Here is a 23,474-nt window from a genome sequence, read left to right as displayed (position 1 = left end):
CAGAATCGATCAGTTTAGGTCTTTATTGTCCCACAAGAGGAAATTCTTTTGCTGCAACAAAACACGTTACAACATAAAATATGTCGGTTTTCAAAATATTTGCAAATTATTCATCACATTTTTATGACTAATTTTCTCGTTCTAATGTGATTTCACTTTTGAAATAAATCAAAGTATGTGGCAGTTTTGCACGTTTAGTCTGAAGCAGGACTGCGGTTTGCTTGACAATGACTTATGTCACGAATCGTCTCCGTCCCTCTCTCCCTCTGTCCTCAGGACCTGGTGAAGAGCCACCTGATGTACGCAGTGCGCGAGGAGGTGGAGGTGCTGAAGGAGCAGATCAAGGAGCTGATTGAGCGCAACAGTCAGCTGGAGCAGGAGAACAACCTGCTCAAGAACCTGGCCAGCCCCGAGCAGATGGCTCAGTTCCAGGCGCAAGTCCAGACCGGCGGCTCCCCGACCGGCGCCGCACAGCCTCCGGTCCCGGCCTCCGGAACCGCGCAAGCCCTCCCCTCCACACAGAGCACCGGCACGTCCGCGTAACACAGAGGATGAGGAGACCCACGAGGAGGAGGAGGAGGAGGAGGAGGAAGGAGTCATGCCATACTGTGAACTGACGACTATGCCACCGTCGCGAGGAGCGCACACTTCCACCGGAGGATGAACTTTTTCTTTTGTTGCACATTTAATTTAACGGAAAGACTTCAGAGTTGCACCGGTGTGTGTGTGTGTGTGTGTGTCCGCTTTTTTCACGTGCTTCAGACAATCACGGTGATCATGTGGGAACTGAGCCGTCGCTTGGGAGGAAGGAGCTAAACGTGACGCCGCATGTCGAATCCCCGTGACCTGTGTGCCATCGTCTCTTCGCCCCACCCCAACCTGTCCATCAGCCTAACCATTTTTACTGTCTTATTTTTATTTTTTAGTGCTGCACTTTTTTTCTTTCAGACGACAAACGGTGGACGGACTTTTCGTACGACCCATCTGGAATGGGATTTTTGTCGCCTTGATGCTCTGGCGGGGTCATAAGAATCATGAAATATATATTCCTCATCGTCCACTTTGAGAATTCTTTTTCACGTCGCCGTCCCCACCTTCACTCTCCCCCCGTCCGTGGATGGAGCGTTAAACATTTATGCAGGGAATCAAGGTTTTTTTCGGGAAATGTTTGTGTTTGTTTATGTAATTATAGTGAAAAAGTGTTGATGGAAAGGCAAATAAGTAGGACATGACTGTTTCTAGGTAGTGAACTTTGTAAAAAAAAACAAAAAAACAATTAAATTCTGCCAAGTGCCTGGTTTCTAACCATAGATACATATATAAGCTTTTTTAGTTTTATCGTGTAAATATATGTATATATATATATATATATATATCTATGGTTTACCAGGTTTTAACTACCTGTGATGTCATAACTCAGGGTGGGAACACGAGGATTTATTTACCTCCACACTAAGATGCTGTCTCTCCCCGCGGTGACACACGGCCTCTCGTACTGTACGTGAACTCTCCTTAGCCGTCAACTCACTCAAATTATCTGGACTGTTTTAACGTATTTTGGGGACGTGTGATTTTTTTTTTTTTTTCATGTTTTTTTTTGTTTTGTTTTGTTTTGTCTTTTTGTACAAGCCAAGTGTTTTGAGTTGCTCGTCGTGGTGCAACTGGAACCCAAATGATGAGACTCTTGGCGATAAATTTAAAAAGAAAAAAAAAGGAAAATGCCCTCGCAGAAGTACGTGGATGTTTTGTGCATGTTCCTCAGCCCATCACTAATGTGACGTTACAATTGCACTAGACAGTTGCACCTCAAATAAAAAGTGGAAACAAAAAAGTAAAAAAGAAAGAACTGTTTTGGGTTTATTTTTCAAGACTGGTGTAGTTTGGGGTTTGATACAGGCCTGATTAATCTTAATTTGGGAAAACATTGAAATAATAATCTGCCAGAGCAATTCACACTATAAGTAACTCATAAAAAATAGAAGTCCATGCTCTGCAGTGATGTATGATACAACAGGTGAGGACAGGTGATAACTGGCTAAAGACATGGTGTCTGTAGGATAAGACGGACTCTGAGATTCAGTTCCACAGCTGTTGTCACCTAATTTTCTGGCTACTTACCCTGTAAATGTTTGAGGGTCATTCTGTGTCAACTCAACCAGAGCTTGGCAGCTCAAACTTCAGATTTTAATAGTATATGATTGTGACCATTATAATAACTTTGTCGGTCTTCGGTATACTGTGGCTGTTTGGGGCTGTTTGGTTCTTCAGCCGCTAATGACAGACGCAATTGAATGCAAAAGGGTTGATAATTCACTCAGTAAGTCAGCTTATTCACAATAAGCTGCCCCCCTTGCCTCTGAAATGATGGCTGGTTGCAAGATTTAATATTTATATTTTTATATATATATTTTTTTTAATTAGGAAAAAATGTCTACGAAAAGAAGAAAATAAGATAGGGAAAAATAAATATTTATAATTATTATACAAAAATGTTTCAAATTATGTTAAATAATAATTACACATTTTGAAGCATTTTTTCAGATAGTTTCTTTGTTATTGTTTCTAAACTTTTTATACAAATTTTTACATAATTTACTTAAACTTTTTGCTTTCCTATACAAGTACCGTTTGACATTTTATTCCATTATGTAAAAATTAATATGGATTATTCTTGTTCACTCCACACTTTTCAGCGCATAAATAAGCTTCACAGCCTCCCAGTTCACCCAGACATCCCAGTCAAAGACATGAATGACTGTTCCCTCGCCAGATCTCATTGCACATGCGCAGAAGCGTCCATCCATGTAAATATTTATGTCTATAAATGAAGACTGCTGATTGGTTAAATCCGACCGAGCCCCTCATAGACATTGTACAGAGGCTCCGCCCACAGCACGTGGACCTGCATGCTTGTCGGGAGACCGCGCGAGCGGGAGCGCGCAGACATATAGAATGACGTCATGTGAAAGCCAGCTGAGAGTGCTGTAAATATGAGGTGTGTTTTGGAGTTAAATTATCTTAAAAATAGCTTTAAAATGAGCTTTAATTACACAGAAACAATCACTGGATGTTTGTGCTTTTTCTTATCGAAAAAACAGGTCATAAAATGATTATATGTGACAGTGAGGGGCAGCTGATCTCAGTTAAACACACATTATTTTTAATAGAGCATCAAAATCAGGCATTAAAAAGTCATATAAGGAGAAAAATACATAAAGTCATATGCATATGTGATAAAAAATACTATTAAAATAGTATAGTATATATTTTGATAATATATCAACCCATTTACTGCATCTTAATCTCCTATAGGTTTATAGTTCTGCTGTGATGTCTCTATAGTATTAATGTACAATTTCAGACAGGATTATTATAAATCATGTTTATAATCTCCTCTCAACATTCACAGATAATGCAGTATATACTTCATACTTCAGCAGACCTATGGAAAAGCTGCGCTGGCATAAATCCACTTGAAAACATACTTCGCTGCGTTAGCGTAGACTTTGGGGGGAACACAGTGATGTTATGTTCAGAACATGCATTTCCATGCATAAAAATGAAAGTAGATTTTTATTTTGACGTGATTAAAGACATTTACGTCATAAATCAATGGAGAAAGGCAAATCTTTCGATAGGCTAAAAGTTTTAGTAATTTTTTTAATTAAACGGAGCATGTTTCACTACTCTGACATTTCACTGACAAAAAATCTGTTAATTGAAAAAATAATGGGCAGATTAATTGACAATTAAAATATCTTTAGTTGCAGCTACAAATTACTCAAGATGATCTCTTTAAGTACAAAATCAGGTTATTTTGACTTTTTGTTTTGATTATTTTTTTTATGTCCAAACATACAGCAGCTCTGTAAATCTAACATGCAAAATGACACTGATTCAAGTCAGCAATAATCCAGCACATAAACTGCACGTTTTACACCAAGAAAATACAGCAGACGTTTCTTTTCAAGGCCAAATGTTAACCTCGAGGTACAGCAGCTCTGTGATATTTTTAGCAGCGTTTTCTAGGCTGCAGTTTACCTCCTGTTCGGCTGCAGAGAAGCTCAGTTTCCTCTCAGTTCAGGAATCAGAAGCAGCTTTTTTTGTGTGTTTTGTAGTTGTTTTAATAGAAATATGCCACTTAATGTGATATGAATCTACTGTAATCAAAAGCTTTTTGTTTTTAGCTCACCGTGTGTGATAAAAATGTAACCACGGGACAACAAAGAGCTCCAGTTTGGATGTCCTGGGACGAAATCTAATTAACTGAGGTCCCTGATCTAATGTCTCTTTAGAGGACCTCAACCTGCCCTCCTCTGTCCTCCACCCGCCCTCCTCTAACTTCTCAAGTCAGTCTGATCCCACGTCCTGACCTCGGAGCCAGCTCGGTGGATCAGACAGAGCTCCTGTCCAGATGGCACTTTCGCAAATCCCGTTTCATTGACAAAAGGTGTTTTCTTCAAGCACGCCGCTGCGGGGACAGGATGTACTCTGAGGCCGGGGATCACACGCGGATTAACCTCGTCTATTTGTGCCGCCGCTGATGTTTGGAGGCACAAATATAGACGGCAATTATTTATGTGCTGTCATCCATCAATGAAGTCTTTTTTTTCACTGTACAACCAGAAAATACACACTTTCTAGTAACAAGTACACACACAATCTGATGCACATGAAACCTCCAGCTTTCCAGCTCCCTGTTTCTAGACATGCAAAGATTATTCTGCCCCAAATTAACCCTAAAAATCCTCTTTACACCCCCTGAACTGGACCTCCCTCTGTGCTGCTCCTTATTGCTGAGAAAGCAGGTGGCCTGCTGGTTAAACCCGCAGCGTCCAGACTGTCAGCCCCCTCGAGACGCTACTGTACGAGGGGATTAGCCTGCCCACTGTCCAGGGATCATAAACACACTTCATGTTTGTACACACAGAGGAAGAAAACCTGTTAACAGCACCCTCATCGCTGCAAAATCCAAAATGTGCAAAGGGTAAAACCAGGTTTTGTAGAAAAAATCAGACTCTGAAATGAAATAGCACAAACAGCAGAAAAAGCATGACTCAGCAAACAGGAGTCGAATTGTACATGAACATGAAACATGTAATGAGTTGACTGCGTTTCTGAAAGTTTCTATTTTTCATACGTAGCAAAATGAAGTCACTGACTGAGCTTTGGCCGGTCGGTTGTTTCCCTGACGGTGGGAAATCTGTGATTTGGGTGTCTGGATCCAGGCTGGCTGGAGTCATCTGTTTTTCTTTTTTTCATACCTTTCCTTTACCTCATGATGTTTTCCGCTGATAGAGAGGAAAAGTGGTTAAAAAAGTGCAAAATATTTCACTGCCCTCAAGCTTCAGACGAGTGTGTGCTGCGTGTGATCACATATTTCCTTTTAACCCCCTGAGCCCTAAGCCGTTTTTACCTAATTTTGGTTTGCCTGGACTTTTTGTGTAATAATACACTTAAAACCTCAGTCTCTCAATGCACAATGAAGTTATATACATCGTTTTTTTTTTTCAGGACAACCTGGGCTGTCAGAATATTCAGGCTGCAGTGATGTCACTTGAATGTACAAATAGTTATGAGACCATAAAGACAAAAGAAAAAACAAGACGGAAATTGAATTGTACAGATCTTTAGTGATAAATCACCCAAAAGTATTATGCACAAGCTTTCAACTTTCTCCCAAGTGTTGGGAATCAGAAAGTGAAAAAAAGAATCTTTAAAACTATTAGAGTTCAAAAAATAGGCACACTTTTCCAAAAAAAGTCCCATCGTTTTTTGTTTTGCAGTTGTTTGTGTGTCCCATTATCTGTGTCATTCAGCACAGCAGCTCCTCTCTGTGCTGCTGCAGAGGGCCACATCGCGCTCCTGACACACAGAGAGGGCCCCGATCCTCCTGCCTGCTCTGCCTGCAGTCAACACGGAGTTTACATCCATATGAGGCCCTGCTGTCTCCTGATTTACCCTGGTCTCATTATTGTTATTATTATTATTATTATTATTATTATTATTATTATTATAGGCGTTTATTCTGATGCAGGAGGCGCTGCCAATAACACACACACAGTGCAGTTTGCTCCAGATGACGCGTGGCATAAAAGCGGAAACAAAGAGTCGGACGATCTTCCGATTGGACGAAAAGACCAAAACAAACCTCCGACCTCTCCAAAGGAACTATGGGAAACCAGTATGGCGTCTCGCATCGACGCGAATATACTCTTATCACCGAAATATGATAAAAAAATATGAACAAAATATCGGATTTAACGAGCAACGTGCCGTAAAAACACCCGGTTTCCAGGGCTGAGCAGAGAGGCTGCTGAAGGAGCTACGACGCGTCGGAGAAATCCCCGTGAAAGGCGCAGCCGGGAGCCAAACACCGCCGAAGAAAGTAAGACGATCCGACCTGCGGCCGCAGAGTTAGGACACTTTCCAGAGAGAGGAGCGCACTTTAGTCGCCGGCGACTACGCCGAGCTCAGAGACAGCGATGCGGCTCAGACATTAGTCAGATGTTCTGTTTTATTTGGTAACTTTCATGTAATTGATGGAATCAGCAGTCTGAGGTTATAGACCGCCTGTGGAGTCTTGTTTTCTGTCACATGTGCACACTCAGCTGCTGCCACACGACACAGATGCACCATGTGATGTCAACACATCAAATGTGTGCGCGCGCGCGTGTGTGGGGACATTCCTGCTCGTTATGTGCGCTTCTACACAGCGTGATGTAAGTCATTTGGTGTATCCTTTCTGCTTGAAGCCACTTTGTTGAGGGATTTCCTGCATTTCCTTTTGAAAATAGCCAGAAAGTTGACATAAAAATGCTCCATTCAGGACAAATCCAGTCTCTTGGCCAAATCAAAATGCAGTAGGGCACAAATCTGTCACTGTGCTTTAACACAATAATGGTAAACAAAGTAAAAACACTCAAAATGTGACAGTAAGCACACTAACCTCTACTAATGTTGAGTGTGCTGTAGCATATATATTATTTTAAAAAATAATGAATTCAGAATCGGATTAGAACTGATATTCAAATCTAATTTCGGGACTGTTTGTTATGTATGAGACGGGAGGGGACAGTGATAAAAGGGGAGGCATGTCGAATAATGTTTTTAAGCACTGGGGAGGGACTTTTTTTTTAGTTTTCTAAAGAAAACATGCCTTAAAAATCAGCAACATGACAATTGTAATTTGCAGATTCCATGACTTTTCCAGGTTTTTCATGACTGTATGACTCCTGTTCTCAGTTTTCCCTTCAGCAATGGATTTCTGAAAATATTGAGTCTAGAAAGAGAACTTTGCTCACTCATTTCATTCAGAAATTACAGTATCTGCAAAAACTATGACCTTAAAGTCTTAAAAGACAGATAATCTGATGCTAAAGTAACCCCTCTCAGTCATCACTTAAGTGTGTCACCATGTATTTATCCACCGACTCTCAGCATGTGTCTGTCTGGGTTTTTTTGGGGGGGGGCATTTGTTTTTATTTAGATTTTTTAAGGGCTGTTTACACGGCAATGGTTCTTGCACGCAATGTTAAACTTTTGTCATGGTTTGGCCTTTCGTTCACATGACAACGGCATTTAGGGGGCCGCACATTCATATTGCAGCGACCAACAATATTAACTCTCTAATGTTTCTGTCTTTGTTTCATTATATTTGTCAGACAGCTCACGTGAAGTCTGAGGAAAGTGTCAGTCATTATGAGTCATTTATGTGGACAATGGCCTCGCAGCTTTTCATCACTGTATCGTTTTTAGTAAACTGTGGATCCTTCTGCAGGTTTGATCCCCACGATGTTGTCTTCATGGCTACAGCTTCACACTAATGTTTTTATAACACACGATGTTTACCCTGGATAGCTGACGTACTGCTCTAGTGTCGAATACATCTCATTCCTGACTGGTGTTTTCACCTTTAATTGAATTTATCATTTTTCAGACATGACCAGCAGTTGTTGTCTTTCATCATGGATCGTTTCTTCCTCTCCACCACGACTCCTTCATGTTGCAAGCGTCCAGCAGGATAAACACGTGAGTTTGACGTCTTTTTGTTTTGCAGTGTACAACAGTGTTTCCCACAGAATCTGAGTGTGTGTGTGTCAGTAGCTGATGACATGGTGAGAAGGCGACGACGACAGCAAACTTTTCATGCTTTTATCTTCCTTTTAAATGCGCGTTTGTCCGTTTGTGTCATTCTGCGTCCGCTCTCTGTGACTGGCCCGGTGCACAATCGATCTGTCAGTACATTCAAAGCTAATCAGATGAGATGGATGGATGAGAGGAGCAGCTTCTGCGAGTGAACACAAACTTTTAGACCCAGCAGAAATGAACCGTTAAGTTTGACAACTCCTGCATGGTTTGCATTTAATGTGTAATACACAACAAAACATGTTTGGACTTCTTAATTTCAGCCGTGATGTTTCATAGCGTCATGAACGCAGCATAAATACTATTGGCATACAAACTGTATCCTCTGTGTCCACTTATTTTAGAATATATTAACTTAAAAAGTAGTGTAGAAAAATATTTGGCTTTGTGTTGACCTTCCGCCACTTCTCTGCCTCGCTGTTTGTGCAGATAACATGAATTATTTATCAAATCCAACTTGGAAAATGTCCTTAAAATAAGGCTGGAGCGAATCTGAAAATATTGATAATCACTGACGCAGCTCGTGAACCAAATATTTTTTATCAGTTTGTCCTCGTTTGTCCTCCTCTCAGTGTCACATTTCTCAGAGGCACGTGCCCCCGCCGCCACCGAGCAAAGAGCCCTCTGAAATTTCAAAACAAACCACAGACGGAAGCGCAGAGAGAGCGAGGCTTGTCGCTGGCGCCCCGCGGGGAGTGAGGGGGATTATGGGGGATTACGGCCCTCTTATCCTCCACTTTTCCTCCTCTCAGCACCTTCTCTCGCTCCCCATGAGTTGTCAAAACATGAAAAGTTCTCATCCTAAAAACTCGACAAGCATTTGTGGGGATATGGTTATTTTCTGTTTGCTCGTAATGATTTCTCCACTCGGCTGTTTGAGGTCTTTATCATGTAAATCTGGTTCCTCTGGTTTTTAGAAACGCTGGGTCATTGTTTAAAGGTGTCGGTTTGAGTGCAGTCGCATTCCTTTTGCGTGCTTGGTACCTGAAAGACGAGAACGCAAAACAATAAGTGTGCACGGACAGAGCTGAAATTATTAACCCCTTGAAACCTGAAATTGACTCGGTTTCTTTGAAAAACATAAAAAGCAGGCAATGAGCCACTTTAAAAAATGACCTCAAAATTAGTGTGAAATTATTTAAAAGTTTCAAGAAAATTACCCCAAATTAGCCACACAAAAATAAAAAATAAAAATAAAACATGAAATAACATGAAAATGATTTTAAAATTATAAAGTTTTTTTTTTTTTTTACACATTTCATGTGAGGATGCTTATTCCTTTTTTTCCCTTTATGTTTGAAATAAATCACACATTTTCTCAATGTTTCAAAGGTTTAAATGCTTGGTAAAGTCACAAGAAAACGGATGACGATCCAGGTTTCAAATGCAGGAATTGTGGCATGCGTTGAAAATTGAAAAAAGGAGAAAGGTAAAGTTGACAGACAGCACTTAAAGGTGGAGTGAGTCTAAATGACTTGTTTGTTTTGTCTGACAAACAGTGAAGTTTTGCATGTCTGTGCAGCCAGACAGTCATGACACCATCGCTGAAGTGACACAGCAGGAAAGACGACAACGCGCCCGACAGCATTATGTTCTCTTAAAGAGCTTTCCTCTTAATCAGGTTGTTTATGGCCCTCACTGCTCCAGTTTATGAGAAGGACACTTCAAGGACTTTTTTAAGTTTATGGGCCAAACAGTCAAATACAGAGAATAATAAGTCTGTTTTTTGTTATAGCTTGCGTTGAAATAAGTCTGTAAAAGAATCCGCAGTAGAGTCAGCTTTAGCTTCTGCAGACGCATCATAAAATACAAACAACAATCACGTTCTTACTTCAGTAATGTAACTAAAACCAGGATGCAGCGATAGTGATCTTACAAAATGAGGAAAGCACTGTCATTAAAATGTTTAATTGTCTGCAAAAGAAAACACCACAAAAAGCAATAACAGACAAACTGTATGTGGACTATCAGCTTTTGCTGATAAAAGAGACATAATTTGATACTAGTGCCTTTAAGGTGAAGTCTCACTATACCTTCATTTTGCTGTTTTCATGTCCTGCAGAATATCACGACATTATCACAGAAGCTCGCGTGGAGTGGAGCGGAGCGATAAATTGGTGAAGTCCGAGTCGCCAGTGCGTGCCGCTGCCAGGATAAAAAGACGAGGCAAATCAACTGTGACTGATGGTGTCAGAAAAGAACATCTGGCGTAAGGGTCCTGGGCACGGCGTCTGGGCTTTTCTGAGGTATGTTCATAAGTTGTTTTATTTGCTGAGGATCTTTACAATTACCCCCAAAAAAGCAGGTGCACCTTACTGCACGATCCAAATGGGTCAAAACGTTTCAGCGTGTAGCTCTGAGGTTTTTTTTCCAGTAAGGAAGGGGATTTGAAAATAGTAACAGCAGATAGCAGAAAGGTGGAAGAATATTGATCGCCGGGTTTGCGTCCCGTAAATCAGACCATGCTTCTTACACCTGAATTTGTAACAGAGCTGAATACAGCATTGGAGGCGTGGCCCGGTTCATTCATATGAACTTACTCAGTGGCTCATAAAGTCAGTGCATAGAATTACAGATCTTTTGCATCCACAGGCCTATAGAGTGAACGCACCAGGGAGGACCAGCTAACTGCTGGTTAACTTAAATTAGGATAAAATGATTTAATCTTGTGGCTTTTCTAGACTTTCGAAATATTATCGGACCAAATGGATTCAACTGTGATATCGAATCGTGTCATTTTGTTGAGCTTATGATGTCTTTAGGAAAAAGTGTTTTTGGGGCCCGTAGCATTACGTGACCTGCATGTTTTTTTTCCCCCGGTTTGGCCATTTCAGAAACTGTTCCTGGGTGTTTGAGTTGAACGTTAGCTAACTACAGCTGATAAAATCTGCCGGGGACAGCAAGATTGACGGTTGCCAGCCAGAAATAAGTGGCTCAAAAGCAGCATTGTCTGAAATCAGAGAGCCATTGTTTCATAAATTCCATAGAATTTTGGGTAAATCTGCGATCGTTATCACTGTAAACTGCGTATGTGCGGAACTTAACAGACATGGCAGATAATTGCTTCACGCTGCAGCGTCAATAAAAATTGATTTCCGTCCGCACACAGACTGACATCAACTGTTTGATGCAGTGAAGTGGAGACAGTTTGTTCTCTGCAGACAATGTGCTGATCAGCAGCAATCAGAGGGTACGAGCGGCTGTCACAGTGCCAGCGTGAGCATTAAATACGTCCTTCCTCTGCCTCCACACGGACACATCCACTCAGCACTCACACTCAGACGGCAGGAAGGAGAAGTCTCGACCTTGTGCGCCACAATAATGTGACCTAAAACCGCAGCAATCTCAAAAATAGCTTGACCTGATTGAGGAAGATCTTTCAGGTCAAACCAATCCACTGTTGTGTGTTAATATTATTAATACCGTGTGTGCAAGAAATCCTTTTTATGCAAATTCCTCACAGTGGGAGTGTCTGAGCAGGTGTGTGCCAAATGGCGGAAAAAGCCTGAGGCCTCGCAGCAAAGTAGCAGCACAGATCTGCTAAAAACTACACAAACCTGACCCAGAATCAGCCCAAATACTGCAGTGGACGGCCTCATCTGGCCGACATCTGCCCGTCTGTGCTGACGCATCTGCAAGGGAAGCTCACAAATCCTACTTTCTGTTTGCGGGGGCGGACTGTGGGTGTGCTCAGTGTGCAGATAATTTGACACAGCAAAGTTAAACAAACTTTCCCCAAAAGCATATTTGCTCAGAGATCATCTCGGATGCTTCCACAGACACAACAAAGCTTCCTTTTCTTGTAGCAGAAGCACTCAGGGAGTAATTTGCTCTCCTGCACCAGAAACAACAAATTAGCTGAGATAGATGGCCACTCAGGCACAGATATTGCAGAGAAACTCAACTTTCGGCCCGCAGGCCAAATCTGGCCCTTGATAGGGTGCCGGGTGGCCCCACAACTTTTATCTAATTCACAGTTTAAATAAAGTGATTCACACTTGGAATAGTTTTTGCACTTTTAGTATACAAAAGGTGCCATAGTGCATAAAACAGGATCAAAATAGAGCTTGCTGTTAAAAAAGGGCCAGTGGAGGATCCCCCCTCACCCCGACAGAGGTCCTAGGTGAGCCACTAATGTCCTAAAATACTTGAAATGTCTGAAAATCATATAAATGTCATAAAATCCTTAAGAATCTTTCTAAAATAACCTGAATGTACGGGGCTGCTCTGACTGGCCCCTGGCCCCCTGCCATTTTGCAAAAGTGGCCCCCAAACAAAGTAAGTTGAGTATCTCTGCTCTAATGTTTTATTATTCATGCTTATAAAACTGTAACCTTCGTGTCCTCGAACCCTCATTCAGCCTCCGTCTGGTACATCGCGTTCAACACTTAAATCTAAACACGCACAGTCTGAGGTCAGCTTCTATCACTGCACTGTTTCCTGTTTGCTTCCTATTTCTGAGACAGGAAGAGAAATCAGCCGCCTCGTCTTTCTTCCACACGCCGTCCTTCACTTCTCACCTCACGCTCGTTTCCACTTCCATAGTCTCATATAAAAGAGGCAGCAGGAATTTCTGCTTTTTTCTAACCGCCACTGTCACCGTCATTATGCATTTTTATGGTCATTGCTCTGACATGCAAACAGCATCGTTATCTTCATTTTTGCTCCTTCCGTATCTGCTTTTAACATAGACGGTTTCGTAACAGTCTTAGCATTGTTGCAGCAAAAGTCGACTTTGCCTCAAATATGGTGAATGATCAGTCCCTGCGGGATTTCACTGGCCATTTTTGTGATTGTCAGTGCTTGAACGTCTGACTTAGTCAAAGTCAACTTTATTGTCAGTTCTGCCATATGCAAAGGTCATAGATGCGATTTGGAAAGTATTAGTAGTCTCTTCCAGACTCCTGGTGTAAACATGCAACTACGCAAACAAAAGAATAGAGAAGTATAAAAAGTAGGTACGTTCTAAATGAAAATAATAAAATTACAGTTCAGGAAGGCACAAATAAAACACACAAGCTCCAGCTTCATGTGTAAATGGGAATTTAGGGATTATTTCTGTTATGTCGTGAGTGATTATTGCACAAATAGGATGAATAGTGCAAATATATAAAACAGTTCAGATGAAAAAAAGCCAGATGTGAGCGATTGTTAGTGGGTTTGAGGCTAGAGAGTGGGGATGAGCAAATCAATATGCTGCATGCAGCTCTAAAATGAAATGATATTTTACTTGTTTAAAATCGTCCAATTTGTAGTGAAGTTGCAGTGATTGGACAAAATTGCGAGGTCACACAGAATTCACAGAGATTGGCTGAATTTGTGTTTATTGTAATGAACGCAACATCGCCGAATAGATGAATTTTCTTGAAATGAAGGCTTTTTTCTTCTCATTGTTGTGCCACATAAACAAAAACAATATGATATAGTAAGACAAGACCCCCATATTTTCAAAAATGCTAAATTCTGGGTTACTGAATAAAATATTTCCCAAATATTAAATCATATATGATCAGTCAGTAGCTTAAATTGCCTCTTCATGTAAACACAGTAAACATGAACCCTCTTTAAAGCATTCGCTGTCATGAACCTATAAATGATGCGAGCATGGATATCAGAGTCACTGAATAAATCATTTGGTGCGGAGCAGCACCTTTCAAACATGCACTCAAGTCTTAAATCAGACTCAGACTTTAAATTATTTACTCATGAAACAGTCTGCTGTCTGAGCTCTAAGTTGACCGCAGAGAAAAGGCCATCTCCTTCGCCAAAAATTCAATGTGTTCCTTTAAATTCATCCCTCCTTAAATCTGTAGTCCTCCCTCACGTTTTCAGCGACACGTGGAGCAACATCAGCAGGAAGAAAATGCAGGCGGAGGCAAGAAAAAGAGAGGAGCAGAAACACAGTGTGGAGAGAAACACGCTAACTGAGGCTTACTTTAAATTATTTCTATTAATAGACGGCGTCCATCAGCTGTGTCACTGCAGCGGCCGGGCACATGACAGCGTGCAATTACACCAAATGGGTATTTTTGAAACCGTAAAATATGATCATATGTGAGTGAACGTAATCAATATTAGACTTTTTTTTTAATATCCCCTGCAATAGGCATGTTTTGTACAACTTGCATAACTTGAACTTTATGCAACAGCCAATACATCATCAGAGATAGTTTTGTGGATTAAAAATGACCATAAATTCTGATATATATAGAGGAAGCCTCTGTGCAATTTCTCACTTGGCAACAGCATTTGTGAAAATATTAATCCACTTGTGCCTGTGACTGAAATTTTGAATTTCCTTTTAAAGTGAAGCCAAAGCAAAAATCTAAAGAAATGTTCAAAATTGGAAAAACCAAGTGAGTTTTTTCTTATCTTGGCGTACCTCAACAGGCTTATATTGGGTAAAGGTGTCTGTATGCTAAAGGCTTTTAATTCTTTTCACACAAAACTTGCTCAGCATTTTGGCTTTTTTTTTTTTTTTCAAAAAAATCAAACAACAAACAAACTATTATTTTTAGGTAATTTTATTTTTATTTTTTAAGTAATTTCTTGTTTTTTTTGGGGGGGGGGCATTTCTTATTACGTCGTTAATCTCCTCTCCTCATGTTTTTGAAAAAAAATAAGCCAGTTTGCTCCTCTTTCAAAGGTTAATGTTTATTGTTAATGTGCTATTTTTTTATGCAATATAAAATTGTCAAAGTTGTGCAGTTAGATATTTGCACAGAGTATGTCCATACCAGATTTCAAGACTTGAAAACCAACAGAACATTATGAGGCACATATCTTTATCATGTTGAATTCAGTCTCTGGGCACAAGTGGGTTAAATGTGTCTCCTGTCCATATTCAAAATCTGCATCCACTGCAGCACTTTATATTTGATTTTGACTGCCTTGTGATTTTAACCAAAATTAATAATTAATTTGTGAACATACAAAAACTACAGCTACCATGAAACTTCCTTCATGCAGCAGGACGGTTCCTTGTTGTATCGTCTATTAACCGATGCTCTAACCCCCACCACCCCCTTCCTCTCTTTGGCAGAGGGGTTTTAGGCTTTGAGAAGTACAGGGTGTTCCAGTACACTGTGTACATATAGTATACAGCCGCCTCGCACACACACATGCATCAGCATGTATATATCCGCCCAGCTCGTATGCACATGGGCACACAAAGACACACATTTCCATTCATTGCATTGTTTTTAATGTGGCCCAACAGTACACTGTGTCCTCATCGTGACAGGTGCAGAGCGGCATTCAATATGCGTGTCAGGCGTGGGACACAAAGCCTGCAGTCAAAAAAGATATGAATATATGGAATTTGGGGTGTTACGTAATCAAATACATATGAATCTATCCGCTCTTTATGCTAAAATGTCTGTCTGCAGTTTGGGAAGGAGAACGCCGCCGTTTCTCATTATGTAAGGGAACATTATGTTTTGCCCTCCGGACGTATCGTTGCTCCCGTTCTCCTTCATTAGAGTTCAGATAAGGCGTTAAATATTTGTTAAACTGCCAGTTTGCGTCTCTTTCAAAGCAAAATACGTGGGAAAAAGATTTGAATTCCTTAAAGCTTGACTCTGAAGGATTATCCTAAAAAGAAATGTATACAGTCAGACAGAAGTAGAGCTGGGTATTGTTTAAAAAATAAAAATACCAGTACCCTTAAAGTGGTACTGATACCACCAGAGTACTTCAATTGATGCATTTTTTCTACTTTATTTGATACATGTTAAGTGAATGGAAGGATTCAGTTGTGTAAAATGTCACTTGACGCTACAGGCGTGTAGTGTACCCATATAGTCGCATGTTTTTGTGGCATCTCGGCACAGTGAACCGCCACTTTTGTCTGGCAGCTCATCTCTGTCTGTATTTTCTTATTTTCTGTGTTTGGCGCTTTTGGGGCTTGAGGTCAGTAGTAGCGACCAGGTGCCAGACCATAAGCATCCAAAAGACACAGTGCGAAGGAGACACAAATATAGCGATGTGAAACACCTTGAGTTGGCTTTGAATTTTATTTTCGCTGGCCTGCATCCTTACAGAAAGACTGAAAAATGAATCTGAATCCACTGCTGATGCGCCAAAAATTGCAGTTCATCAGCTGGCCAGTTGCAGCTGACTCTCAAGAGCGAGTCAGTCCTTATAGACCCCAATGTTAAAATGCTCAACTTTACAGCTGAAGTAAACAAGTTTACAGCCTCGTACAAAAAACAGTTTTGGTTTCTGTAACTAAGTTTTTTTTATATATAACTCACCCATTGACATTTTATCAAGGCTTGAAGTTCACATATTTAGGGGCATATTTGAGTGACGGGCTGTCTGCCGATAGTGTCCTCAGGCAGATTTACCCGCCGCTACTTTACAGCGAAAGCCTTTGACCCAAATACTCCAAAAATGCTCCAAAAAAACCAAGATGGAGATAGCCGAAATGCCAGACTCGAGGCTTCAAAATGGGAGTCCACGAAGCAGTTGGTGATGTCACGGTATACGTCTATAATTTACAGCCTACGATTTGCAAACACTTACCAACAACTTTGCATAGTATACTGATCATTTTTGGCATTTGTAGAGCAACACATAGACTCGGCTACAGGTGTAATGTCTGAATAATTTACACGAAGTTTCCTGGAAAGTACAAATGAAAAGAAATAGAAAACAGAAATAATGCTCAGTGAACATTTTACTAAGTTTAAATGGATCTTTTTTATAAAGGAAATGTGTATGTTGAGGTCCAGAATTTGAATGTTACTATGATTGAGATATTAGTTTTGAGATGCAAATTGGGACAAGAGTAAACTGCACAAAACACGAGATGTGAGGCGCATTCGAAATGATTAAACTGCAATGATAGCAAATTTTTACATCTTAACCTGCAGCAGCTCCTAAAACTCAAAAGCTTATTGGTTTTATTTTTCTACATGGAATCATTTTTAAAAACAATGCGAAGATTTAGATTTAGACACCATTAGATGCTTTTATGTCTGTGCTCACATACATCGTTGCTCAAAGATTTTGTCTTTATGCTGTCACTGGTGTGCTTTATTGTCACCATCGATTTATACCTCTTAACACACACTAATCCAAAGTAATATATCTCCCACCGTCATGTCAAAATGTTCTCAAACAGGATCTAATTTCTCTCCTTCATCTGTATCTGTAACTTAAGAAATGTGGGAATTGCAGCTCAGTGCACCTCACAGGACTGATAAATGTGCACAAAGAAACACACACAGTGGAAACTCAGAGCAAACAAAAGCAGAGGAGGGGTCAGTGTTTCAGCAGCAGTCACGATACACCCGAGCGTGGGCACAATGTGTAAAATACTGTGGATCTCAAGTGCTCACATAAAAAGAATAAAAAAAAGAAACACTGCCTTTTCAGGTTTTATGTTCTTGGCATTATCTGCTTTGTAGCTGCATGTGATTTGTCATTTTCACAATTACAAAGTGTCAAAGAAAACGTGACATAAGCTGCTGTCGCGGCTCACAAAGACGCCCCGAACAAAAAGAGAAAGATGTGACAGTGGAGCTTGTAATGCGACATGTTTTGAAGGATTATTTCCTGAGGGCTCTCTGCAGGTGCCAAGTAACTGACGCGCTGGTACGGTAACACCTCAGCATGACGAAATGATGACAAAATTGAGAGCTTAAATGTGTTCTGCAATGGCGTTTTTACTAAACTTTGGACTCTTCATGCAAATATTTCTGGGGGCCTGCAGCCTCTCAGACCACTGACGCTCTCTTTAAAAAAACACCAGCAGGAAAAAGGCAAATATTGGTGTCTAAACACCCACACACACCTGGTGTACAGTGCCGAGCAGTAAACAAGCAGCCTCTTCACAGGCAGGAGTTGAAAAAAGCTGCTGGGTTTGTTTGCATGAGGTGTTTATCTCAGTCTGGAGCTCTTTCTAAAGTGCTTTAGGAGTACAGCTGTAAAGAGCGGCCGCTTCTATGTCATTATCCCTGCAGCCTGTGGCGAGATCGCTGCAGTAAATGTCCTATATTTAACCTACATTTGTGATGTTTGAAATAGGAGGAGTGAGAGCCTCTACAACAGCGAAATATTGACAGAGAAAACGCCACTTTTTTATTGCATCCATGAAGAATATGGAGCCAAAGTATAAGTTACAAAGTATAAGTTACAGAGCTAACGCAAAGCTGCTATTTTGGTTATCAGGGTGCGTTTACAGTTAGCTGTGATAATGCTAATGCAAATTTCATCTGCAAAAACAAACAGCTAAAATTGCCGTACACATGCTGTGTTTACTGAGCGCTCATTTCTATTGTTCTCGATAGAGAGGCGTGGCTCATAATCTCATAATCAACCAATAAAACACATTTTATTTGTATAGCACCTTTTCAAGCAAATGAAATGCAATTCAGAGTGCTTTACAGTTTGATTGAAGAAACAAAAACAAGAACAACAGGAAATAAGCAAAAATGGGTCATTAAAAAACGGATCTTAGAAAGTAGAATAAGAATAAACCTTAAAACTGTGATGGTAAGACGCCACATAAAAGCCAGACTAAAAAGACAAGATTTAAATTACGTATAAAACAACATTATATTTGATGAGTTGGAAATGAGAACAGGCTGCTGTGAGTTGCACAGCAACATGCTGGGCTTTTTTTTTTTTTTTAAGATTATTTTTAGATGATTCTTTACTGTAATGCTTTCAATAGGAGAAGACAAGACAAGAGAATATTTTTGACCAGTTAAACGTGTCGGCCTATTGTTTATTTTGCTTCTCTTTAATTTACAGCACTGCGTGTTACCGGCATCAGGCGTCAGGCGTCAAGTAATTTTAAATTGAAGCTGCTGACATGAAGCTGCAGACTGATGCTGACACGTGATTTACATATCAGAGTTGAGCTGACTCCAACTGTTTTCGGCACTTTAATGACACACTGAAGTGTCAGCTAATCACGTTTCTGCTTCTGGCTGTGGTATTTAGCTTTGTGAACTGACTCAGTGCTTGCTGTTTGTGTATTGCGGTGCACATTGGGATGCAATGTGATGTTAAAATTGGGTTCAACGATTCATCAGAAGCATAGATTAGACCCTGGGAAGTCTGAGATACGAGTCATCAGTCAGATCCTCATTCGACTACAATTTCCTCATGTCAAACAGTTGTTGTTTTTTTAGTATTTTTAGGGAGGTGTTGGTCCCGAGAGTTTGCTGCGTAGTGAGTGCTCTTGACTTTAACGCAACTCTTTGATTCAGTGAGCTGAGGACATGCAGGCGGCTGCACAGAGAAGGAGTGACCACCTGCTTAGACGTGGAGCAATTTAATACAATACAGTCTCTGGCTTTTGTTTGATGACTAGAGTCCACAGAAAATTTTACACATTTAATACCTGCTGTTTTCGAGTTGGCTTGTTTACAATATGCATGAATGCCGATGTCACTGAATATCTTACGATGCACTGTGTGTAGCTTTTTGTTGTGTTTTGTATGTGATGTGCTTTTTGTGGTTTGTGATATTTTTACCTATTACCAAACAAAAGAAAAAGAGAAATTTTCCTGTTCTGTTGGCAGATAATTTTGCTAATTTCAAGTAATATTTTCCCCACTTCATCGCTTTTTTTCTTGTTTTTGGAGTTGACATATTTGGCAATGTGTAGCTGTTGCTTTGTCACTGGTAGTTTGAACATAAGTCTGCAGCCATTCCAGCTTCTCTGTGAAGCTGCATTTATGCTAAATTCTAATTTAGATACTGAAGAATAAAAAACTTCCGTTTTGTAGAAAACTGTCCTCAGATTTTTATTCTCAGTCCTACAGGAACATTTTAGGAACAGAACAGGGCGGGTAAAGGGGAGGACGTTGTTCCTGCTTTGCATTGGCAATGTTTATTCCTTGTGAAAAAATTCACTGCGGAGTGATAAAACTGCAGCTGTGGTTTCTGTGTGCGCGGGAATAAATATGGAACAGTATGTACGAGACAGTGCCGAGCTTTCCATCTGTGTGTGTGAGAGAGGGAGAAAAATGTACTGGGGGGGAAGAGACACTTGAGTTTTGCTTCCTTCCCACCATTACTTCCTTCTCGGTTTCATTCATAATTTACTGCCTCGCGGTTCGTTCTGCAATTAGGATACAGGGAGGAAACAAGCCCCCCTCCTCCTGCTCGCACGCACACTTGTTCTTATGACGTAATGCATGACCCGGGACTCCCTGCTGCTCCCACTAACTGCCCTACTTTCTAGCTGCGGAGGAACAGCGTCCTCATCGTTTGTGCTGCACTTTCAAAGGAGGCCGCTTGTTATTGTCCTGCCTGCATCTGGCATGTAAAGCACCGAGTGTCCCAGATTGCAGTGTTTATTTACCCCGCTGTTTATTACCAGTTTGCCAAAGGTGTGCTGCTAAAAAACGGCTGTCTGACGTTTACACAGACACCAGGCTGATGTCAGTTCAGGGCCTCAAATTTAGGGCAGTTTGAAAAGGGCATATAGGATCAGCTGTTTTTTTTTAATCTGGATCACCACTGGATTACAAACAGGAAGATTAGCTGTATATTAATTCTGTCGAGTATGTTTTTGTACGTACATTGTGGGCTTTCTTTTATATTTTCAATAATCAAAGAGACAAAGATGTTATTGTTTTTATAATGTGCGAACTTGCTCATCTCACATATGTACGCTGAGTCACAGAGTCTGGACACAAGTGATGAGTGCTTCTGCTTCATTTAAGGCCATAACAACATAAAAAAGCCACTGCAGGACACTATAAGTGGTGGAAAGTAACTAGATTTGCTCAAGTACAATTCTCTCTGACATAGTCTTTATGTGCCGACCCTGCGACAGTCTGGCGTCCTGTCCAGGGTGGTACCCGCCTCGAGCCCAATGACAGCTGGGATTGGCTCCAGCCCCCCTGTGACCCTTGCGAGGACAAGCGGTTTGTTTTCATAAACAGCATTTATAAACTGCCGAATGGTCCTAACCACATTGTAGGTAAAGTATTATACTTTTTACTGCATGATAAGCAGGGGATGGTATACTATTATATTGCGTCTGTGTGCAGATTAATGTCATCTGTTTCTGTGTCAGCCAGCAATAAGAGACAATGTAAAACAAAAAACAAAACAAAAAAGGCTGCATGTGTGCCAGCCTAAAAAAACACTACTGATCTTGATCATTGGCACACTTCATTGGATGTTTTTTAAAATAGTTAAAAAACTTTGAAGTGATTGCAGTAGTGCCATTTTAATAGTTTTATGCAGTGTGTGATGATTATTGGGATAATATCATGAAGCACAATTACTTAGGTGAATAATCTTGGCATGATTTTTCATATCGTCCAATGTCACTGGACTACGTTTATTGTTCAGGTAGTTACTTTGCAACCTCAGGACTCATCTGTTATCATCTGATGACTGTAAAGACTCTGGGGGACAAAATTTTAGGCCGATGCGGTGTAGGCAGCCAGATCAAATATCCGTGGATGCAGATAATTTTAATGGTTTCCAAGACTGCACTTTGGCCACTGCGTTCTGCCTCTCCACACAGACTGTTCACCTGCCGTTCAAACATGACTGAATACTTCTCAGACTGCAGACGGAAACTTGAACATTTTTGTTCCAATCATGTCCCGTCGCATACAGTATCTGTATTTCTGTGCAGATAACTGTTTAGAGAGTTTAGTTACTTTGCCAACGAAGATATTAAAAACCAATAAAGAAATACAAAGCATTGTCATAGGGCTGCATTTACTGATTGGTCCAAAAAACATAATAAACAACAAAAGAATTCCATCATAACGTCTTAGAGTTCAAGGTGACGTTTTCAAATGTCTTATGTTGCCCGACCAACTTTCCAAACTCAAAGATATGTAGTTGGCCGTCATAGAAAAGTCACAACAAACTGTGAATTTTGCTTAAAAAATACTTAAAAAGATTAATTGCTTCACAAAGTGGTTTCACAATAATCTTTTATGAACAGACTAATCAATAATCTACTAATCATTTCAGCTCTACATTATTATATAGCAAATCAAATCTCTAGAAAATATACTGCGCCAGCTACTCTTACTTGTAGCAGAGTATTTTAAAATTGCACCTTTGCTCCTTTTACTTAAGTAAAGACATGAATACGTCCTCCATAACCACGATTAGTGCTGGAGGATGAACCATTTCAAACCTGAAGTTTCTTTCAAAAACACGGTGAAAACAGTGAGCAATTTACCAAGACATGGCCTAAAATTAGCAAAAAAATAGTTTAAAAAAAAAAAAACAGTTAGAAAAAATAACCTGAAAACATTCAAAAAGTAAAAAAACAAAAGCAAATAATAAAATGACCTAAATTGCTGAAAATTATATATATATATATATATATATGTATGTATTGATTTTATATATTTCATTAGATGTTTATGTTACATCTTTATAAATATAGAAATATTTTAATTATGAAGATACATTTTCTGATATTCATCCCTATTGTTTTTAGGTAATTTTCTAATTTTATTAAATTTTTGCAATTCGTGGGATATTATTTGCCTTTTCGCCCCCCAAGAATTAAATAGCTTGTGAAAGGCTTCTGAATGTAACACAAGAAAACTCATGACAATCCAGGTTTCAAGGGTTTAAAAATGGCAAAATGCTGAACAGCAGTTACAAAAATGACTCACTGCTGGGTGGGTGGGTGTGAAGCACGGATGCTGCACGCCTCCAGACGTACGTTTGGCAGAGGGATAAGATAAATCATACACACAGAACACTGTATACATGTACTGATGTGTGTCCAAATGGACTCATGATTCATTTGAGTCTAAATAAATGTCATTATATGGAGGGAAGTGGTTATGTGTCCGTAAGCAAACAGGCCGCCCTCATGTATTACATGATGACGGAGACATGCTGAATGTGTCTTAACATGAATCTTTAGAGAGTCCTGTTATCTGGGACGGAAAGTAGGACATTAAGGTGTGCTTGCGTTGCTCAGGTACATAGCAGGGTGGGGCTCCGTTAATGGAGCGTGTATTTGGGTTTAAGGTTTCACTTGATACATCTATTCTTAGCCCGGGCTGTGTCCTGGAGTTAAGCGAGACTTAAGCTGTGTCACGCTTTTCATGCTTTCTCATCCCACATTCCCGCCGCAAAGTCACGCTCACACCTCGGACCATTTCGTGCCTGTGCAAATCAAAACATTCCTCAGATGCCCAACCACACCCTTTCATAGGTCTGAACGCCGTCACCTGGTTTCTCTGGAAAATAAACGCCCCCGATTTTAAACCCATGGAACCGGATAATATTAGTTTGACTTATATGGGGAAAAGGCAATGAGCGAAAAATTAGTAATTAAAAGAAAAATTAGTGATTAAAAGCTGTGGGGA

General features: G+C 40.3%; 2 protein-coding genes across 2 annotated transcripts in view; both read left to right on the top strand.

Moving 5' to 3' along the window:
* Positions 1 to 1,846, top strand: part of LOC121962682 (TSC22 domain family protein 1) — a 30,987-nt gene extending 29,141 nt beyond the window's left edge. Inside the window, exon 3 of the mRNA XM_042512929.2 lies at positions 277 to 1,846. Coding sequence (XP_042368863.1) covers positions 277 to 543 — 267 coding nt within the window. The 3' untranslated portion in view covers positions 544 to 1,846. The remainder of the gene's footprint in view (positions 1 to 276) is intronic.
* A 4,327-nt stretch (positions 1,847 to 6,173) lies between these two features.
* mtrf1 (mitochondrial translational release factor 1) overlaps positions 6,174 to 23,474 on the top strand; it is a 35,937-nt gene continuing 18,636 nt past the window's right edge. Inside the window, exons 1-3 of the mRNA XM_088074826.1 lie at positions 6,174 to 6,388; positions 7,940 to 8,031; positions 10,211 to 10,394. The gene's annotated coding sequence lies outside the window, so the exon portion shown is untranslated. The remainder of the gene's footprint in view (positions 6,389 to 7,939; positions 8,032 to 10,210; positions 10,395 to 23,474) is intronic.

This window comes from Plectropomus leopardus, chromosome 24 (assembly GCF_026936395.1).
Source record: "Plectropomus leopardus strain MGB_pleo_1.0 chromosome 24, ASM2693639v1, whole genome shotgun sequence".
Lineage (NCBI taxonomy): Eukaryota > Metazoa > Chordata > Actinopteri > Perciformes > Serranidae > Plectropomus > Plectropomus leopardus.
Note: the sequence above shows the minus strand (reverse complement) of the source record. Positions and strands in the feature narration are given on the sequence as shown.